Source organism: Mirounga leonina, unplaced genomic scaffold (genome assembly GCF_011800145.1).
Source record: "Mirounga leonina isolate KUSES-001 unplaced genomic scaffold, KU_Mleo_1.0 Mir_53, whole genome shotgun sequence".
Lineage (NCBI taxonomy): Eukaryota > Metazoa > Chordata > Mammalia > Carnivora > Phocidae > Mirounga > Mirounga leonina.
This window is the reverse complement of record NW_023270807.1, coordinates 96,333,253-96,351,731: the sequence shown is the minus strand read 5'-3', so window position 1 is coordinate 96,351,731 and position 18,479 is coordinate 96,333,253. Positions and strand designations below refer to the sequence as shown.

At 37.5% G+C, this 18,479-nt stretch overlaps 1 protein-coding gene across 7 annotated transcripts in view; it reads left to right on the top strand.

Moving 5' to 3' along the window:
- The window catches only part of EPM2A (EPM2A glucan phosphatase, laforin), a 129,414-nt gene that overhangs the window by 27,854 nt on the left and 83,081 nt on the right, over positions 1-18,479 (top strand). For all 7 annotated transcript variants that reach the window (XR_004676604.1, XR_004676605.1, XM_034990917.1 and 4 more), the window contains exon 2: positions 3,691-3,865. Coding sequence is in view for 5 of the 7 variants with exons in the window: in XM_034990917.1 (XP_034846808.1) it covers positions 3,691-3,865 (175 nt within the window). In the remaining 2 variants the exon portion in view is untranslated. The remainder of the gene's footprint in view (positions 1-3,690; positions 3,866-18,479) is intronic.

The window sequence follows — 18,479 nt, the reverse complement described above, 5'->3', positions numbered from 1 at the left end:
TTTTGAGTATTTTATAATGTGACCCTGGATCTTATTCCAATCTTCTGGTTTAACTGGATTCCTCTAGCACTGCTCCAGTAGGAGGGTGGGGGTACCTCCCCACCCATTGACAACAGAAGGGATTGACTTTATTACTACTGAGTGGGGTGGGAGTTCTGGCTCTCCATTAGACCTCCACTGATACCTCCCTGGCTGAAAGAAATAGAAGTGTTTTGTTACTTCTAAAACATGTATGTGTAAAAATGAGTAATTTAAAAAACTAATTCCAGGAATGAAGAATTCTTAGGAAGTTGATGTTATGTAAATAATTTTTCTTTCTTTTTTTTTTTTAAAGATTTTATTTATTTGAGAGACAGAATGAGAGAGAGAGAGCACATGAGAGGGGGGAGGGTCAGAGGGAGAAGCAGACCCCCTGCTGAGCAAGGAACCCGATATGGGACTCGATCCCGGGACTCCAGGATCATGACCTGAGCCGAAGGCAGTCGCTTAACCAACTGAGCCACCCAGGCGCCCTTATGTAAATAATTTTTCTTAAACTTTGTAATTTATGTACATTTGAGCTCCTTAATAATTGTATTTAAGTTGTAACATTTAAATTGTCATAAGTCTCAGGGTACATGGGTGGTTCAGTCGGTTAAGCGTCCAATTCTTGGTTTTGGCTCAGGTCATGATCTCAGGAATATGAGATCAAGCCCCCCTCCCCCCGCCCAAGTCAGGCTCTGTGCTCAGCATGGAGTCTGCTTAGTTTTCTGTCTCTCCCTCTCCCTCTGCTCCTCTTCTTGCTTGCACTCGCTGTCTCTCTCTAAAATAAATAAATAAATAAATAAATAAATAAATAAATAAATAAATAAATTTAAAAAATCTTTAAATTGTCATAAGTCTAGGGGCACCTGGCTGGCTCAGTCAGTAGAGCACCTGACTCTTGATCTCAGGGTCAGGAGTTCAAGCCCCACATTAGGCGGGGAGTCTACTTAAAATAAAAAGTAAATAAATAAATTGTTGTACGTCTATTGTACTGAACAGTGGGAACCACAGATATTATTCTTTTATTAAACCAAAAAGTAATACTTGTGCTTTGTGACAAATCCAACAAATTCAGAATAGTTTAGAGTAAAATGGTCCTCTTCATCCCAATTCCATTCTCCAGATGTAACTATTAACAATCGGACATGCATTCACTCAGTTTTTAGGATCTATTTACACTTTCTTTTTTTTTTTTAAAGATTTTATTTATTTATTCATGAGAGACAGAGAGAGAGAGAGAGAGGCAGAGGGAGAAGCAGGCTTCCCGCGGAGCAGGGAGCCCGATGCGGGACTCTATCCCAGGACCCTGGGATCATGACCTGAGCCGAAGGCAGACGCTTAACCATCTGAGCCACCCAGGCGCCCAGGATCTATTTACACTTTCAATCATGTTCCCCCACCTCACTTACTCACTCCTAGTCTTCCTCTTCACCTTCTCTTTCTATGCCTTCCTTTGTAAGCTCATCCTTCTTTATCCAGCTGTTAAATATTGGGATGCGTTCAGACTTGGCTCTAGAAACCTTTTCTTCTGCATCAGTATTGTTTTTCTTTGTGACCATCTAAATCCTTGCCTCAATTGCCATTTACACTTAGGTGACTCATAAATTTATTTTTCTACTTCAGATCTCTGGCCTGAGTGTCAAACCAATAATGCCAACTCTGTACTTAACATCTCTTTTTGTATACAAATGGCACTTCAAGTCCAAAAACCAGACTGGTGATCTTCCCTTCCAACCTCTTACAGATTTCACATCTTAGTGAATGGTACTACCATATATTGAGTTATATTTGCCAGAAGCCTAGAGTCATTGTTGCCTCCCTTTCTCCTGTACCTCCCATATCCGCCCTGTGGTTTTTCCTTCCTGAATCTGCCCACTCGTTTCCATTTCTACCTCCAGGCTTTCATCATCTTCTGCCTGGGCTAGACCAGTAGTTTCTTAAATGGACTTTTTGCTTAATCTTATTGCATCTGAATTAAATTTTTACTCTGTGACCAGAGAGATACTTTTTTTTTTTTAAAAGATTTTATTTATTTATTTATTAGAGAGTGAGCGAGAGAGAAACAGCATGAGAGAGGAGAGGGTCAGAGGGAGAAGCAGGCTCCCCGCCGAGCCGGGAGCCCGATGTGGGACTCGATCCCAGGACCCTGGGATCATGACCTGAGCCGAAGGCAGTCGTTTAACCAACTGAGCCACCCAGGAGCCCTGAGAGATACTTTTAAAATAAAAATTTGGTCATGTTAACTGCTTGTTCCTATGGTAAATACCAAAATCCTTAACATGACTTAGCACAGTGTAGATCATGTAGATGACATTTAATAAGTATTTGTGGAAAAATGAATAGATGAATTTATATAGTTGAGTGTGTGCTATTAAAATAGTATTGTTCACACATGTATCTCTCTGTATCTTTTCTATTCTTGCTATATTTCTATTTGATATGCTTCTAGAAGTGGGGTGCTAGTATAGTTTGGTTTTCATCTATTAAATATCAAGGGTAAAGGATCACTTGGTGTAGTGCCTTGTAGCCATCAAAAGAAAAAGGGAAGTCTGATCTAGGGAGATCAGTGGTGATTTATTAAGGGAGCCATCTTGTTCCTCCTACCTGATGGAAGGGAGTTATATCCTAAAGAATTGCCCAATGACTTAAGGATTTCTTTGTTTTTGAGATTTTATGCCAAATAACTTTAGGTAAAATATTTTATAAGATAGAGCAAGGGACAAATGAGTCGGATTTTTATATTTGTAGCAAACGTGACCTACTCCTATTTTTAATTTGCTTACTTTTTTTGTGTGTGTGTTAAAGACGGTATAGGAAATTAGGTAGTTTAAGGAAAGGAATGATTTGAAATGGGGTGGTCCATAAAGATGAATAGAAATAATATATGAATTATAATTTCATAGAAGTAAAAGATCTGTGTACTAGTGTAGTTGATACTGGGCAGAATGTGATGTAGGCAAAAAGTATTTTCAGAGACATGTTCTTCCATTTCTCTCTCTTTTGGTTCACTCCATGGAGGGAGGATGGTGTGTACTGGTGCTTGTGAAGTAGGCGGAAAACAGCATGAAGGTACCAGGTGCCTGAAAGATGGGGATCTAGGTATCAGTTTGCCACTAGCTTGGCACTTGCTGGTTTTGTGACCTTGGGCAACGTAGCTGATCTCTGTGATAATTTCCCATCTGAAAATAGTACTAACCACTGATTTACATGCAGACTAGGTTGGATGTGATCATTTGTTTCATTATTTATTAATGTATTTATTTTAAAAATTCATTTGTCTGAGCAGATACTAAAACACTTTATTACTGATTCTTTTTTGTTACTGATTTTAGTTATGAATTTGCATACCAGAAAGATAAAAAGGCTGCAAAATGACTCACAATGGGTAGTTAGGGCACTGAGAGGTACCATTAAACTCTGAGAGTTAATATGCTTTTGGAAATATGCATGTATTCCAAGGGAGCACAGAACTCTATGAAATTCATATGTAATTACAAATTTTTTCTGTTTTTCCCCTCTAGTCTATTTTTGTTCATACTGAAATGTGTGGATTAAGCAGCTTTATATTTATTTTCTTCTTCCTATTAATTTCGCATCAGCTACTCTGTGGCTGCTTAAGCAAAACATTGATTTAATTGCTCTGTTTGTCATTTCTTCTTGTTCCAGGCAATGGACCTCACCATGACCGTTGCTATGCTTATAATGAAAACAACTTGGTGGATGGTGTTTATTGTCTCCCAATAGGACACTGGATTGAGTCAACTGGGCACACCAATGAGATGAAGCATACCACGGACTTCTATTTTAATATTGCAGGCCACCAAGCCATGCATTACTCAAGGTAAAAATAGTGCCATGTTTATAAGCATAGAGATAGGACGAGAGGTAGTATTAGGACAATGGACATGTTTACTGTGTCCAAAACAGCAACGTCTCCCTTTGGAGGGGCATATAGGCCTGCAGTACTTTAAGGAGAAAAATTACAGTGAATCACTGTGTGAACTTTTCTGGTTCTAGATGTGCAGGATCCTTTGTATAGAGTTCTTTTATTAATTACATACTCTGGGGTGCCTGGGTGGCTCAGTTGGTTAAGCGACTGCCTTCGGCTCAGGTCATGATCCTGGAGACCCGGGATCGAGTCCCACATCGGGCTCCCTGCTCGGCAGGGAGTCTGCTTCTCCCTCTGACCCTCCTCCCTCTCATGCTCTCTGTCTCTCATTCTCTCTCTCTCAAATAAATAAATAAAATCTTTAAAAAAAAAAATTGCATACTCTGGCATCAACATATTTTGACCAGATTGTACTTAGCTAGTCTTTGTACTTTCATAGTGGTTCCCAGATCAGCATTTATCTTTTATTTTACCAACCAACACTGAAACAAAAACTGGTGTCTCTTTATAAACTTTTATTCAGATAAATGTGTGAAAATGTAGACATAAAACTAGATTAGATGTGATCATTTGCTCTGTTATTAATATATTTATTTATTTAATTATTATGCCAGCAATATGTGCCATAATAAAAATCCAAACACTGAAGAGGATGCTAACTGAAAAGTAAGGTTCGATACACTCTCCTTCATTACCACTCATCGGAAGTAATTATTTCCAATGATTTTATGGTTAGTTTTTCTGGAGTTTAATTCCAAGTCTTAAATAATATTCATGCACTTTATTTGTTAATGTATCAATTTAAAAATAGTTATTGTTTCCCATCTGTAGCATGAAGGATATCAAGTTCACTTACACTTGTCTTCTTTCCCCACTCCCACTTCCTGCCAGCTCATTTAAAAAATTCTTTTGTTATTTAATTTCATAAAAATTCCATTTCTTGATAGTTTTTGACAGTGCTTCTTGATTTCCTACTGGGTAAGTCAGAGATTTATTGTCCTTGTATTTTCCTCCACATCTACTTCCACCTGTTAACTCCTGTTTTGCATTACTTTCACATTTTCAAGGTTTACAGAATTTACAATTAATTTAGCAAATTAAGTCTTTTATAGTTTGATAATTTGGAAATGGAAACCCATATTCAACATTTAAAATACCATGTAAATATTATTTACTGTAGAACATGCAGTGTTTGTGCCATAGACAAAGAGAGGCATTCTCATGCTCTTAAAAACTGCATTGCTTTGAATGAGAGATGTAATTAGTACAAACAGGGTAGTGAATGGTAGGAGAGAGGATGAAACTTCATCATAGTGTTAGGGAATTCATGTTCTTCTTGGACATACCATTCTTGGAAATCCATGCTAGATGTTGACCTTGCTGATGGATTGGAGGCAGAACATGAGCAAGAGAGGTGTTAAGCATGACCTGTGATTTTATAGCCTGAGCAACTAGATTAATGGTGTCCTGTTTATTGAGATGGGGAAGACAAGGAGATGAGCAGTTTGGAGTATGGATCGAGATGATAACTCTATTGTAGACATAATGTATTTGAAATGTAGGTTAGATTGCAGAAAGGAATCAATTTGATGTCTGGAGTTTTGTGGAGAGATTGTGAATGGACAGATAAAATTTGGGTTATCAATGTATAGATAACATTCAAAGTAATGAGTTCATTATTTATTTATTTTTAAAGATTTATTTATTTTTTTAGAAAGAGAGAGAGCATGAGTGGGATGAAGGGCAGAGGGAGAGAGAAAGAATCCTCAAGCAGACTCTCAGTGTGGAGCCTGACGGGGGGCTCAATATCATGACCCTGAAATCATGACCTGAGCTGAAATTAAGGGTCAGATGTTTAGCCGACTGAGCCACCCACGCACCCCTCAAAATGATAAGTTTAGATGAGATCATTTAGTGAATGAGTGAAATATAGCAGAGACAAAGAAGTGAAAATAACAAGCCCTCATGTACATACAATTTAGAGATCAAAGAGAAGAGGATCCAGAGAAAAGAATTGAAAAGAGGCACCCATTGAGATGTACTGACCTTTAGTGAGGTCGTGTTCCTGAGTTATTTTTCATTTTTGTTGAACCACAATTGCTGAAGAGTCGTGTTTTAGGCTCTAGGAATTTTCTTCTACATTTGATTATTTCTCCTCCTTTGTTCTTTGTTCTGTTGTTAAAGATCCTCCTTAGATGGATATTGGACCTCGTGGATTTATATCTTTTTTTTAATTTAATTTTATTATGTTATGTTAGTCACCATACATTACATCATTAGTTTTTGATGTGGTGATCCACGATTCATTGTTTTCATATAACACCCAGTGCTCCATGCAGTACGTGCCCTCCTTAATACCCATCACTGGGCTAACCAATCCCCCCACCCCCCTCCCCTCTAAAACCCTCAGTTTGTTTCTCAGAGTCCATAGTCTCTCATGGTTCATTCTCCCTTCGATTCCCCCCCTTCATTTTTCCCTTCCTTCTTCTAATGTCCTCCATGCTATTCCTTATGTTCCACAAATAAGTGAAACCATATGATAATGGACTTTCTCTGCTTGACTTATTTCACTTAGTATAATCTACTCCAGTCCCATCCATGCTGATGTAAAAGTTGGGTATTCATCCTTTCTGATGGCTGAGTAATAGTCCATTGTATATATGGACCACATCTTCTTTATCCATTCATCTGTTGAAGGGCATCTCAGCTCTTTCCACAGTTTGGCTATTATGGACATTGATGCTATGAACATTGGGGTGCATATGGCCCTTCTTTTTACTACATCTGTGTCTTTGGGGTAAATACCCAGTAGTGCAATTGCTGGGTCATAGGATAGCTCTATTTTTAATTTTTTGAGGCACCTCCACACTGTTTTCCAAAATGGCTGTACCAACTTGCATTCCCACCAACAGTGTAAGAGGGTTCCCCTTTCTCCACAACCTCTCCAACATTTGTTGTTTCTTTCCCTGTCCATTGTTGCCATTCTAACTGGTGTAAGGTGGTATCTCAGTGTGGTTTTAATTTGAATTTCCCTGATGGCTAATGATGATGAACATTTTTTCATGTGTCTGTTAGCCATTTGTATGTCTTCTTCAGAGAAGTGTCCGTTCATGTCTTCTGCCCATTTTTTGACTTGATTATTTGTTTTTTGAGTGTTGAGTTTGAGAAGTTCTTTATAGATCTTGGATACCAGCCCTTTATCTGTAGTGTCATTTGCAAATATCTTCTCCTATTATGTGGGTTGCCTCTTTGTTTTGTTGACTGTTTCCTTTGCTGTGCAGAAGCTTTTTATCTTGATGAAGTCCCAAAAGTTCATTTTTGCTTTTGTTTCACTAGCCTTTGGAGATGTATCTTGAAAGAAGTTGCTGTGGCTGATGTCAAAGAGGTTACTGCCTATGTTCTTCTCTAGGATTTTGATGGATTTCTGTCTCGCATTGAGGTCTTTCATCCATTTTGAGTTTATCTTTGTGTATGGTGTTAGAGAATGGTCTAGTTTCATTCTTCTGCGTGTGGCTGTCCAATTTTCCCAGCGCCACTTATTGAAGAGACTGTCTTTTTTCCATTGCATGTTTTTTCCTGCTTTGTTGAAGATTATTTGACCATAGAGTTGAGGGTCCATATCTGGGTTCTCTATTCTGTTCCATTGGTCTATATGTCTGTTTTTGTGCCAGTACCATGCTGTCTTGGTGATCACTGCTTTGTAACATAGCTTGAAATCAGGCAACGTGATGCCCCCAGCTTTGTTTTTCTTTTTCAACATTTCCTTGGTGATTCAGGGTCTTTTCTGATTCCATACAAATTTTTGGATTGTTTGTTCCAGCACTTTGAAAAATGTCATTGGAATTTTGATCGGGATGGCATTGAAGGTATAGATTGCTCTGGGTAGCATAGACATTTTCACAATGTTTATTCTTCCGATCCATGAGCATGGAATATTTTTCCATCTTTTTGTGGGTTTGTATCTTATTCTTGACTTTAAAAAAAGATATTTTCACCTCTGGGTTTTATTGCTTTACATATTGGGAGACTTTGTTTTTTTTTCTTCCAACTCAACTAATTTTTTCCCTTAATTTTGATAATTGCATCCTTATGTTTCATGGATTCTTACTTATTTTGTTATTCCCTTTTTGCATATTAGCTTATTCTAGTTTGTAAATGGATATATTTTCGAGTCTTTCTTATAATACTAATGAGAATGATTTTGAAGTCCTCCTCTCTTACCGCAATTATCTTGTTTCCTCCAGAATCAATTGTTCTCTACTCATTTTGACCTTTCTCTTTATTGTTGTTTGTTTTAAATATGGAAATTCTCAGTTGTTCACATTTATTATTATTATTATTATTAACATATAATGTATTATTTGTTTCAGAGGTACAGGTCTGTGATTCATCAGTCTTACACAATTCACAGTGCTCACCATACCACATACCCTCCCAAAGGTCCATCACCCAGCCACCCCATCCCTTCCACCCCCCTCCCCTCCAGCAACCCTCAGTTGTTTCCTGAGATTAAGAGTCTCTTACGGTTTGTCTCCCTCTCTGGTTTTGTCTTGTTTCATTTTTCCCTCCCTTCCCCTATGATCCTCTGTCTTGTTTCTCAAATTCCTCATATCAGTGAGATCATATGATAATAGTCTTTCTCTGATCGACTTATTTCACTTACCATAATACCCTCTAGTTCCATCCATGTCATTGTAAATGGCAAGATTTAATTTTTTTAAAAGATTTTATTTATTTATTTGACAGAGAGAGACACAGTGAGAGAGGGAACGCAAGCAGGGGGAGTGGGAGAGGGAGAAGCAGGCTCCCAGTGAGCAGGGAACCTGACACAAGGCTTGATCCCAGGACCCCGGGATCATGACCTGAGCCGAAGGCAGACGCTTAACGACTGAGCCACCCAGGTGCCCTAAGATTTCATTTTTTTGATAGCTGTATAATATTCCATTGTATATATAGACCACATCTTCTTTATCCATTCATTTGTTGATGGACATCTTGGCTCTTTCCATAGTTCGGCTATTGTGGACATTGCTGCTATAAACATTGGGGTGCACCTACCCCTTTGGATCACTACATTTGTATCTTTGAGGTAAATACCCAGTAGTGCAATTGCTGGGTCATAGGGTAGCTCTATTTTCAACTTTTTGAGGAACCTCCATACTGTTTTCCAGAGTGGCTACACCAGCTTGTATTCCCACCATCAGTGTAGGAGGGTTCCCCTTTTTCTGCATCCTCACCAACATCTGTCATTTCCTGACTTGTTAATTTTAGCCATTCTGACTGGTGTGAGGTGGTATCTCATGGAGGTTTTGATTTGGATTTCCCTGATGCCGAGCGATGGTGAGCACTTTTTCATGTGTCTGTTGGCCATTTGGATGTATTCTTTGCAGAAATGTCTGTTCATGTCTTGTGCCCATTTCTTGATTGGATTACTTGTTCTTTGGTGTTGAGTTTGATAAATTCTTTATAGATTTTGGATACTAGCCCTTTATCTGATATGTCATTTGCAAATATCTTCTCCCATTCTGTCGATTGTCTTTTGGTTTTGTTGACTGTTTCCTTTGCTGTGCAAAAGCTTTTTATCTTGATGAAGTCCCAATAGTTCATTTTTGCCCTTGCTTCCCTTGCCTTTGGCGATGTTTCTAAGAAGTTGCTGCAGCTGAGGTCGAAGAAGTTGCTGCAGCTGAGGTCAAAGAAGTTGCTGTGGCTGAGGTTGAAGAGGTTGCTGTCTATGTTCTCCTCAAGGATTTTGATGGATTCCTGTCTCACATTTAGGTCTTTCATCCATTTTGAGTCTATTTTTGTGTGTGGTGTAAGGAAATGGTCCAGTTTCATTCTTCTGCATGTAGCTGTCCAATCTTCCCAACACCATTTGTTGAACAGACTGTCTTTTTTCCATTGGACATTCTTTACTGCTTTGTCAAAGATTAGTTGACCATAGAGTTCAGGGTCCATTTGTGGGCTCTCTATTCTGTTCCATTGATCTATGTGTCTGTTTTTGTACCAGTACCATACTGTCTTGATGATTACAGCTTTGTAATAGAGTTTGAAGTCTGTAATTGTGATGCCACCACTTTGCTTTTCTTTTTCAACATTCCTCTGGCTATTTGGGGTCTTTCCTGGTTCCATATAAATTTTAGGATTATTTGTCCCAACTCTGTGAAAAAAGTAGATGGTGTTTTGATAGGGATTGCATTGAATGTGTAGATTGCTCTAGGTAGCACAGACATTTTCACAATCTTTGTTCTTCCAATCCATGAACATGGAATGTTTTTCCATTTCTTTGTGTCTTCCTCAATTTCTTTCATGAGAATTTTATAGTTTTCTGAGTACAGATTCTTTGCCTCTTTGGTTAGAATTGTTCCTAGGTATCTTATGGTTTTGGGTGCAGTTGTAAATGGGATCAACTCGTTAATTTCTCTTTCTTCTGTCTTGTTGGTGTATAGAAATGCACCTGATTTCTGTGCATTGATTTTATATCCTGCCACTTTACTGAATTCCTGTATGAGTTCTAGAAGTTTTGGGGTGGAGTCTTTCAAGTTTTCCACATAAAGTATCATATTATCTGCAAAGAGTGAGAGTTTGACTTTGCTGATTCGGATGCCTTTTGTTTCTTTTTGTTGTCTGATTGCTGAGACTAGGATTTCCAGTACTATGTTGAACAGCAGTGGTGATGGTGGATATCCCTGCCATGTTCCTGACCTTAGGGGAAAAGCTCTCAGTCTTTCTCCATTGAGAATGACACATTTATTATTGAAAAGAGGAGGTTGATTATTAAATTCTGTGAGCATGAGTGTCCTCTGCATTTACTAGCTTCTGTACCTCTAACAGTGTTGCCATGGGGTCAGAACATGTCTCCCTGGGTAGAACAGAAGCAGACAGTCAGCCTGGGCACTACTGCTACCCCATCCTGAATCGAAAGACGAGGAGGACCTGTGTGGGGCACACCTCTCACTCTGAGAGCCTTCGCTCCCCATGTAGGTTTCAATTTTTAGTGACGGTATTTCTTCAGGTTCATATATAGTATCATAGCTGTATGTAGGGTGAGTATGAATCATGTACTCATAGTTCATTCACAGTCATGCAAAAAAGGTTAAATTAAAAAATTTTCTTTAAAGCAACTTAGTTTTGCATCTAAGTCTCTATTCTACTGGATTCTCAGATAATTTAACCTGTTATTATCCTTCTCAGGTGTATATGTGTATATATATATAGATATATATATCTTTGTGTATCTCTATATGTGTACATGTATATATTATATATATGTCTTTTTGTATGTATATATATATGTGTGTGTATAAAATACCCATTTGTTGAGAGTTATCATAAATGGATGATGAGTTTAGTCATGCCTTTTTGTATTATATATATAATACAAATATAGATATTACACACACACACAAATACATATATTTATACCTGAGAAGGATAATAATAGGTTGAAATGATATATAATATGTATGAAAATATATAATATCTAAGTAATACATACAACATATAATAAACATATGTTTATACCTGAGGTATAATATCTATATAACATAGAAATGCATACCTATGTGCATGGGATATATTTATAATGGGATAAAATCTCAGATTTATCAGTTTTGGACTTAGTAGTATCCTTTGTTCCATTATTTATCTCTATAACATAGATAACTGGGAACTTGGTAATAAATAACATTGTTTATAGTGAATCTGGAGCCATATGTTTACTTTTAAGGTGTCCTATTAACTTCCAAGGTTTCTCACAGTTCAGTCTCATCAGTTGGGTTGTGTGATTTTTAAAAATTTTTAAATTGAGGTATAATTGACATATAACATTATATTACGTTCAGGTATATAACAATGATTCAATATTGGTATACACTGTGAAATGATCACCACAATAAGTCTAGTTTCCCTTGTTACTATATAAAGTTACATAATATACATATGGTATTATTGACTATAGTCCCCATGCTGTATATTACATCCCTATGATTTATGTATTTTATGACTATAAGTTTGCACCCTTTAACCCTTTTCTCCCCAAATACCCCACCTCTCAACCCCCTCCTATCTGGCAACCATCAGTCTGTTCTCTTCATCTATCAGTTGTGTTGTGTTTTGTTTGTTTTGTTTTTTAGATTCCACATATAAGTGAAATCATATGGTGTTTGTCTTTTTCTCTGTCTTACTTATTTCACTCAGCATATTCTCAAGTTCTATCCATGTTATTGCAAATGAAGATTTGATTTTTTTAAAGGCTGAATAGTATTCCATTGTGTGTGTGTGTGTGATATTATATCTTTATTCATCCATCCATGAAACAGACACTGGTGTTTCCATATCTTGGCTATTGTGAATAATACTGCAATGAACATAGAGATGCATATATGTTCTTGAATTAGTGTTTTCATTTTTCTTTAGATAAATAACCAGAAGTGGAATTGCTGGATCATATGGTGGCTCTATTTTTAATTTTGTGAGTAATTTCCATACTGTTTTCCACCGTGGCTACACAAATTTGCATTCCCACCAACAGTGATGAGGGTTCCCTTTTCTCTATATCCTCACCAACACTTGTTATTTCTTGTCTTTTTGATAGCAACCATTCTGACAGATGTTGGCATGATATCTCGTTGAGATTTTGATTTACATTTCCCTGGTGTTAGTGATGTTGAGCATCTTTTCATGTACCTGTTGGTCATTTATATGTCTTCTTTGGAGAAATGTTTATTCAGATCCTCTGCCCATTTTTTAATTAGATTGTATGAGTTCTGTATATATTTTGGATATTAACTCCTTGTCAGATATATGATTTGCAAATATCTTCTTCCATTCAGTAAGTTGCCCTTTTATTTTGTTGATGGTTTCCTCTGTTGTGCAGAGGTTTTTAGTTTGATGTAAGCACATTTGTTTATTTTTGCTTTTGTTGACATTACCTTGGAGTCGGATCCAAAAAAAATTTTGCCAAGAGCAATGACAAGGAGCTTATTGCCTGTTTTTTCTTGTAGGAATTTTATGGTTTCAGGTCTTACATTCAAGTCTTTAATCCATTTTGAGTTAATTTTTGTGTATGGTGTAGATTGTGGTCCAGTTTCATTCTTTTGCATAAGTCAGTCCAGTTCTCCTAGTATCATTCATTGAAGAGACTCTCCTATCCCCATTGTATATTCTTCACTCCTTTGTCATAAATTAATTGGCCATACATGCAAAAGTTTATTTCTGGACTTTCTGTTTTGTCCTATTGATCTATGTATCTGTCTTTATGCCAATACCATACTATTTTGGTTACTATAGCTTTGTAATATAGTTTGAAATCAAGGAGTGTGATTTTGCTTTGTTCTTCTTTCTCAAGATTGCTTTGGCTATTTGGGCTCTTTTGTGGTTCCATAGAAATTTTAGGATTGTTCTATTTTTGTGAAAAATGCCTTTGGGATTTTGAAGAGATTTCATTGAATTTATAGATTCCTTTGGATAATATGGACATTTTAATAATTAATTTTTAAATCCATGAGCACAGAATATTTTTCCATTTATTTGTGTATTCTTCAGTTTCTTTCATCAGTGTCTTATAGGTTTTTAGTGTGCAGGTCTTTTACCTTCTTGATTAAGCTTCTTCCTAGGTATTTTATTCTTTTTGATGCAACTGTAAATGGGATTGTTTTCTTGACTTCTCTTTTGGATAGTTTGTTGTTAGTGTATAAAACCAACAGATATTAGTATGTTGATTTTGTATCCTGCAAGTTTACTGAATTTGTTAATCAGTCCTAACAGGGTTGTTTGTGTGTGTGTGTGTGTGTGTGTGTAGTCTTTAGAGTTTTCTCTCTATAAAATCATGTTGTTTGCAAATAGTGACAGTTTTACTTTTTCCTTTCCAATTTGGATGCTTTTTATTTCTTTTTCTTGCCTAATTGTCCTGGCTAGGATTTTCAATACTCTGTTGAATAAAAGTGGCAAGAGTTGGAAATCCTTGTCCTGTTCTTGATCTTAGAGAAAAAGCTTTTAGCTTTTCACTGTTGAGTATAATGTTAAGTGTAAGCGTGTCATATATGGCCTTTAAGATGTACAATATTAATATGTACATTCCCTTTATATCCACTTTGTTGAGAGTTTTTATCATAAATGGATGTTGAATTTAGTCAAATTCTTCTCAAATATCTATTGAGATGATCATATGATTTTTATCTTTTGTTAATGTGGTATAAATAATGTTTGACTGATTTGCAGATACTGAGCCATCCTTTCAAGCCCAAAACAAATCCCACTTGATCATGGTATATGATCTTTTTACTGTATTGTTGAATTTGGGCTGCTAATATATATATATTTTATTTTTATTTGAGAGAGAGCAAGAGTGAGAGCACGTGAGAGAGAGAGCAACAAGTGGGGTGAGGGGCGGAGGGAGAAGCAGACTCCCCACCCAGCGGGGAGCAAGATGCGGGGCTCGATCCCAGCACTCTAGGATCATGACCTGAGCCGAGGGCAGATGCTTAACCAACTGAGCCACCCAGGCACCCCTGGGCTGCTAATATTTTATTGAGGATTTTTTGTGTCTGTGTTCATCAGAGATGTTGGTCTGTAATTCTCTTTTTTTGTGGTGTTCTTGTTTGGTTTTGGTACTAGGATAATGCTGGCCTTGTAAAATGCTTTTGGAAGCATTCCTTCATATTCAATTTTTTAGAAGAGTTTGAGAAGGATAGATATTGAAACTTCTTTGTGGGGCGCCTGGGTGGCTCAGTCAGTCAGTTAAGCATCTGCCTTCTGCTCAGGTCATGATCCTGGGGTCCTGGGATTGAGCCCCACATTGGACTTCCTGCTCCGTGGGGAGTCTACTTCTCCCTCTCCCTCTGCCCCTTCCACCCTGCTTGTGCTCTGCCTCTCTCAAATAAATAAATAAAATCTTAAAAAAAAACCCAAAAAACTTCTTTGAATGTTTGGTAGAATTCATTGGTGAAGCCTCTGGTCCTGGAATTTGTTGGGAGGTTTTTGATTACTGATTCAATCTCCTTGCTAGTAATCAATCTATTCAGATTTTCTATTTCTTCATGATTCAGTCTTAAGATTCTGTTTCTAGGAATTTACCCATTTTTTCTAGGTTGTTCAATTTGTTGGCATTTAATTTTTCATAATAGTCCTTTATGATATTTTTTGGTATTTCTTTGCTATCAGTTGTAACTTCCCCTCTTTCATTTCTGATGTTATTTATTTGAGCCTTCTCTCTCTTTTTTAAACTGAGTCTAGCTAAAAGTTTATCAATTTAAAAAATTTTTTTTCAAAGAACCAGTTCTTAGTTTATTTTTTTCTGTTGTCTTTTTAGGCTTTATTTCATTGATTTTTGTTCTGAGCATTATTTCCTTCCTTCTATAATCGGGGCTTCATTTTTTCCCTCTTTTCCTAGTTATTTAGGTGTAATGTTTGATTATTTGAGGTTTTTCTTGTTTCTTGAGGGTGGCCTTTACATATATAGGTGCTCCTATGTTAAGTGTATATGTATTTATAAATGTTATATATTCTTGCCAGATTTATCCCTTTATCTTTATGTAATGCCCATCCTTGTCTTTAATTTTGTTCTTTGTTCTAAGGTTTATTTGTCTGCTATAAGCAGAGCTATCCCAGGTTTCTTTGGGTTTCCATTTGCATGAAATGGAAAAGATGAAATATCTTTTTCTATCCTTTCAGTTTCAGTATGTGTGTGTCCTTATATCTGAGGCGAGTCACTCGTAGGCAGCAAATAGATGGGTCTTGTTTTTTTTTTTTTAATCCATTCAGCTACTCTGTGTCTTTTTGTTAGAGAATTTATTTTAAAGTAATTATAGGTAGGTATGTGCTTGTTGTCTTTGTTAATCATTTTCTGGCTGTTTTATAGTTTCTTTCTATTCCTTTCTTCTTTTCTTGCTCTCCTCCCTTGTGGTTTGATGACTTTCCATAGTGTTATGTTTAGATTCCCTTCTTATTGTCTTTTGTGTATTTGCTATTGGTTTTTGCTTTGTGGCTACAATGAGGCTTACATATATCAATCTATCTGTTATCTATACCAGTCTAAGTTGATAGCCAGGTAAGTTTGAATGCATTCTAAAACTCTACATTTTCCTACCCCCTCTGTTTTATGTTTTTGATGTCACACTTGACATCTTTTTATTTTGTGTGTCCCTTAACTAATTTTTCATTACTTTTCCTGACTTTGTCTTTTTAACTTTATGCTAGCTTTTTAAGTGATTAGTCCACTTCTTTTACTCTGTACTTATTTTTAATAGTCAGATTTTTGCCTTCAGATGTTTTCTTACTACTAATTAGTATCCTTTATTTTAAGCTTAAAGAAGTCCCTTTAACATTTCTTATAAGGCTGGTTTAGTTTTTGCTTGTCTGGGAAACTTTTTATCTTTTTAAAAAATTCTGAATGATAATCTTGCCAGGTAGAGTATTCTTGGTTGGAAGTTTTTTGCTTTTAGCACTTTAAATATATCATGCCACTTTCTACTGCCTTGCAGGTTTCTGTTGAAAAATCTGCTGATAGTTGTGTGTGTGTGTGTGTGTGTGTGTGGTTTCCCTTGTATGCAACAAGTTATTTTTCTCTTGCTGCTTTTAAGATTCTCTTTTTGTCTTTAACATTTATTTGATTAAAGTTAATTAACATTTTAATTATAATATGTCTTGGTATGGATCTCTTTGTGTTCCTATTAGTTGGATATTTCTGGGCTTCCTGGATCTGGATGTTTGTTTCCTTCCCCAGGTTAAGGAAGTTTTCAGCCATTATTTCTTCAGATAGGTATTCTGTCCCTTTCTTTTCCTTCTGGGACTACTATAAAAAGAATACTGTTCCACTTGATGTTTTCCTATAGGTACCATAAGCTGTCTTCACCTTTTCAAATTCTTTTTTCTTTTTGCTGCTGTCTTTGGGTAAGTCCCACAGCCCTGTTTTCCATGTCAGTGGTCCTTCCTTCTACTTCATCTAGTTTGTTGTTGAACCACTCTATTGTATTTTTCATTTCAGTTATTGTATTCCGCAGCTCTGTGACTTTTGTTTTGTACTTTCTTCTGTTTTCCATCACTTACTTGAAGTTCTCTGTGTTCATCCATTCTTCTTCCAAGACTGGTGATCATCTTTATGACCTCTTTATCAGGTACTTTACTTACCTTTGTTTCAGTAAGGTTTTTTCCTGGGATTTTATCTTGTTCTTTTGTTTGGAACATTCTCCTCTGTTTCTTCAGTTTGCTTAACTCTGCTTCATTTTTTAAAAAGATTTTATTTGTTTATTTTAGAGAGAGATAGAGAGAGTGTGTGTGTGTGTGAGCAGGGGGAGAGGCTGAGGGGGAGGGAGAAAAAGAGAATCTCAGACAGACTCCACGCTGAGCACAGAGCCCAATGCAGGCTTGATCCCAGACCCTGAGATCATGACCTGAGCTGAAATCAAGAGTTGTCCACTTAACGGACTGAGCCACCTAGGAGCCCTGACTCTGTTTCATTTTTATGTATTAGGTGAAACAGATACCTTTTTCAGTCTTGAAGGAATGGTCACAGGAAGACTGGTGGTGTGTTTCAGTATGCTGTCTGTATAGTTACCTGTAGGTGGTAGCCTGCCAAGAACTATCTCTCTGAGGTTTCATCTCTGTGGGGCCCAGAAGCATAAGCCCTGCTGGCCATGAGTTCCAGGCATTCAGAGAGTCCTCTGTGTGGTCTGGACATACTTGCTGGCTTTGGCAGGACTGTGGGGGAGCACTGTGTTGGGGTTACCCACCTGCCAGGTTTAGCAGGGCAGAGTTGTGCGGGAGCACTGGGCCAGGGCAAGCCTGCCAACTGGGTTTAGTGGGGCAGGGTCACAGGGTCCGGCAAGTGGTGCTAGGGAGGTAGAGAGGGAGTACAAAAATTGTGCCTGCCAGGGCCAGGACTATCGAGGTTGAAGGAAAATGCACGAATGATGCCTGCTAGCACCTCTGTCCCCAGAGAGAGTTCTAATAGACCACTGCCCCTTTGGCAGCTGCTTTAAGATTAGCCAATGAATCTCCTTCACATATGTTCTAGATTTGTTTCAACCTGAGCTTTTGCACTAGGGGCTCAGGGTGAGTGAGTCTATGCATGACCCCTTTAAGAATTTCATTTTCCAACACCCCTTTGGGTCTCCTGGATGTAACCCTTGGTTTCAAAGCTGGATGTTTGTCAGACTCCTCTCTCTAGTGCAGATCCCAAGAGTTGGGGTAACTGAAGTGGGGCTTGAACCCATCACTTCTCAGGGATGTGCTAGGTATTTGTGAAATCCCATCTGCTTGTGGGTTGCTGTGCAGGGGTGTGGTTCCTGCAAGACTGTGTCTCTGCCTCTCTTACCCATATCAGTTTGGCTTTTTTATCCTTTGTTGTAGAAGAGCTGCTCAGCTAGTTTTCAGGTCTTTTTCAGAGAAAGTTGTTGTATATGTAGCTGTAGATTTGATGTGTCTGTAGGAGGAGGTGAGCTCAGGGTCTTCTTACACTGCCATCCTGAACCTGCCTCATGATTTTTAAAAATACAGATTTGTGGGTCCCACTGAGTCCTGGGAATCTTTTTTCCCCAATGTATCCCTATGATTCTTATGGGCATAAAAC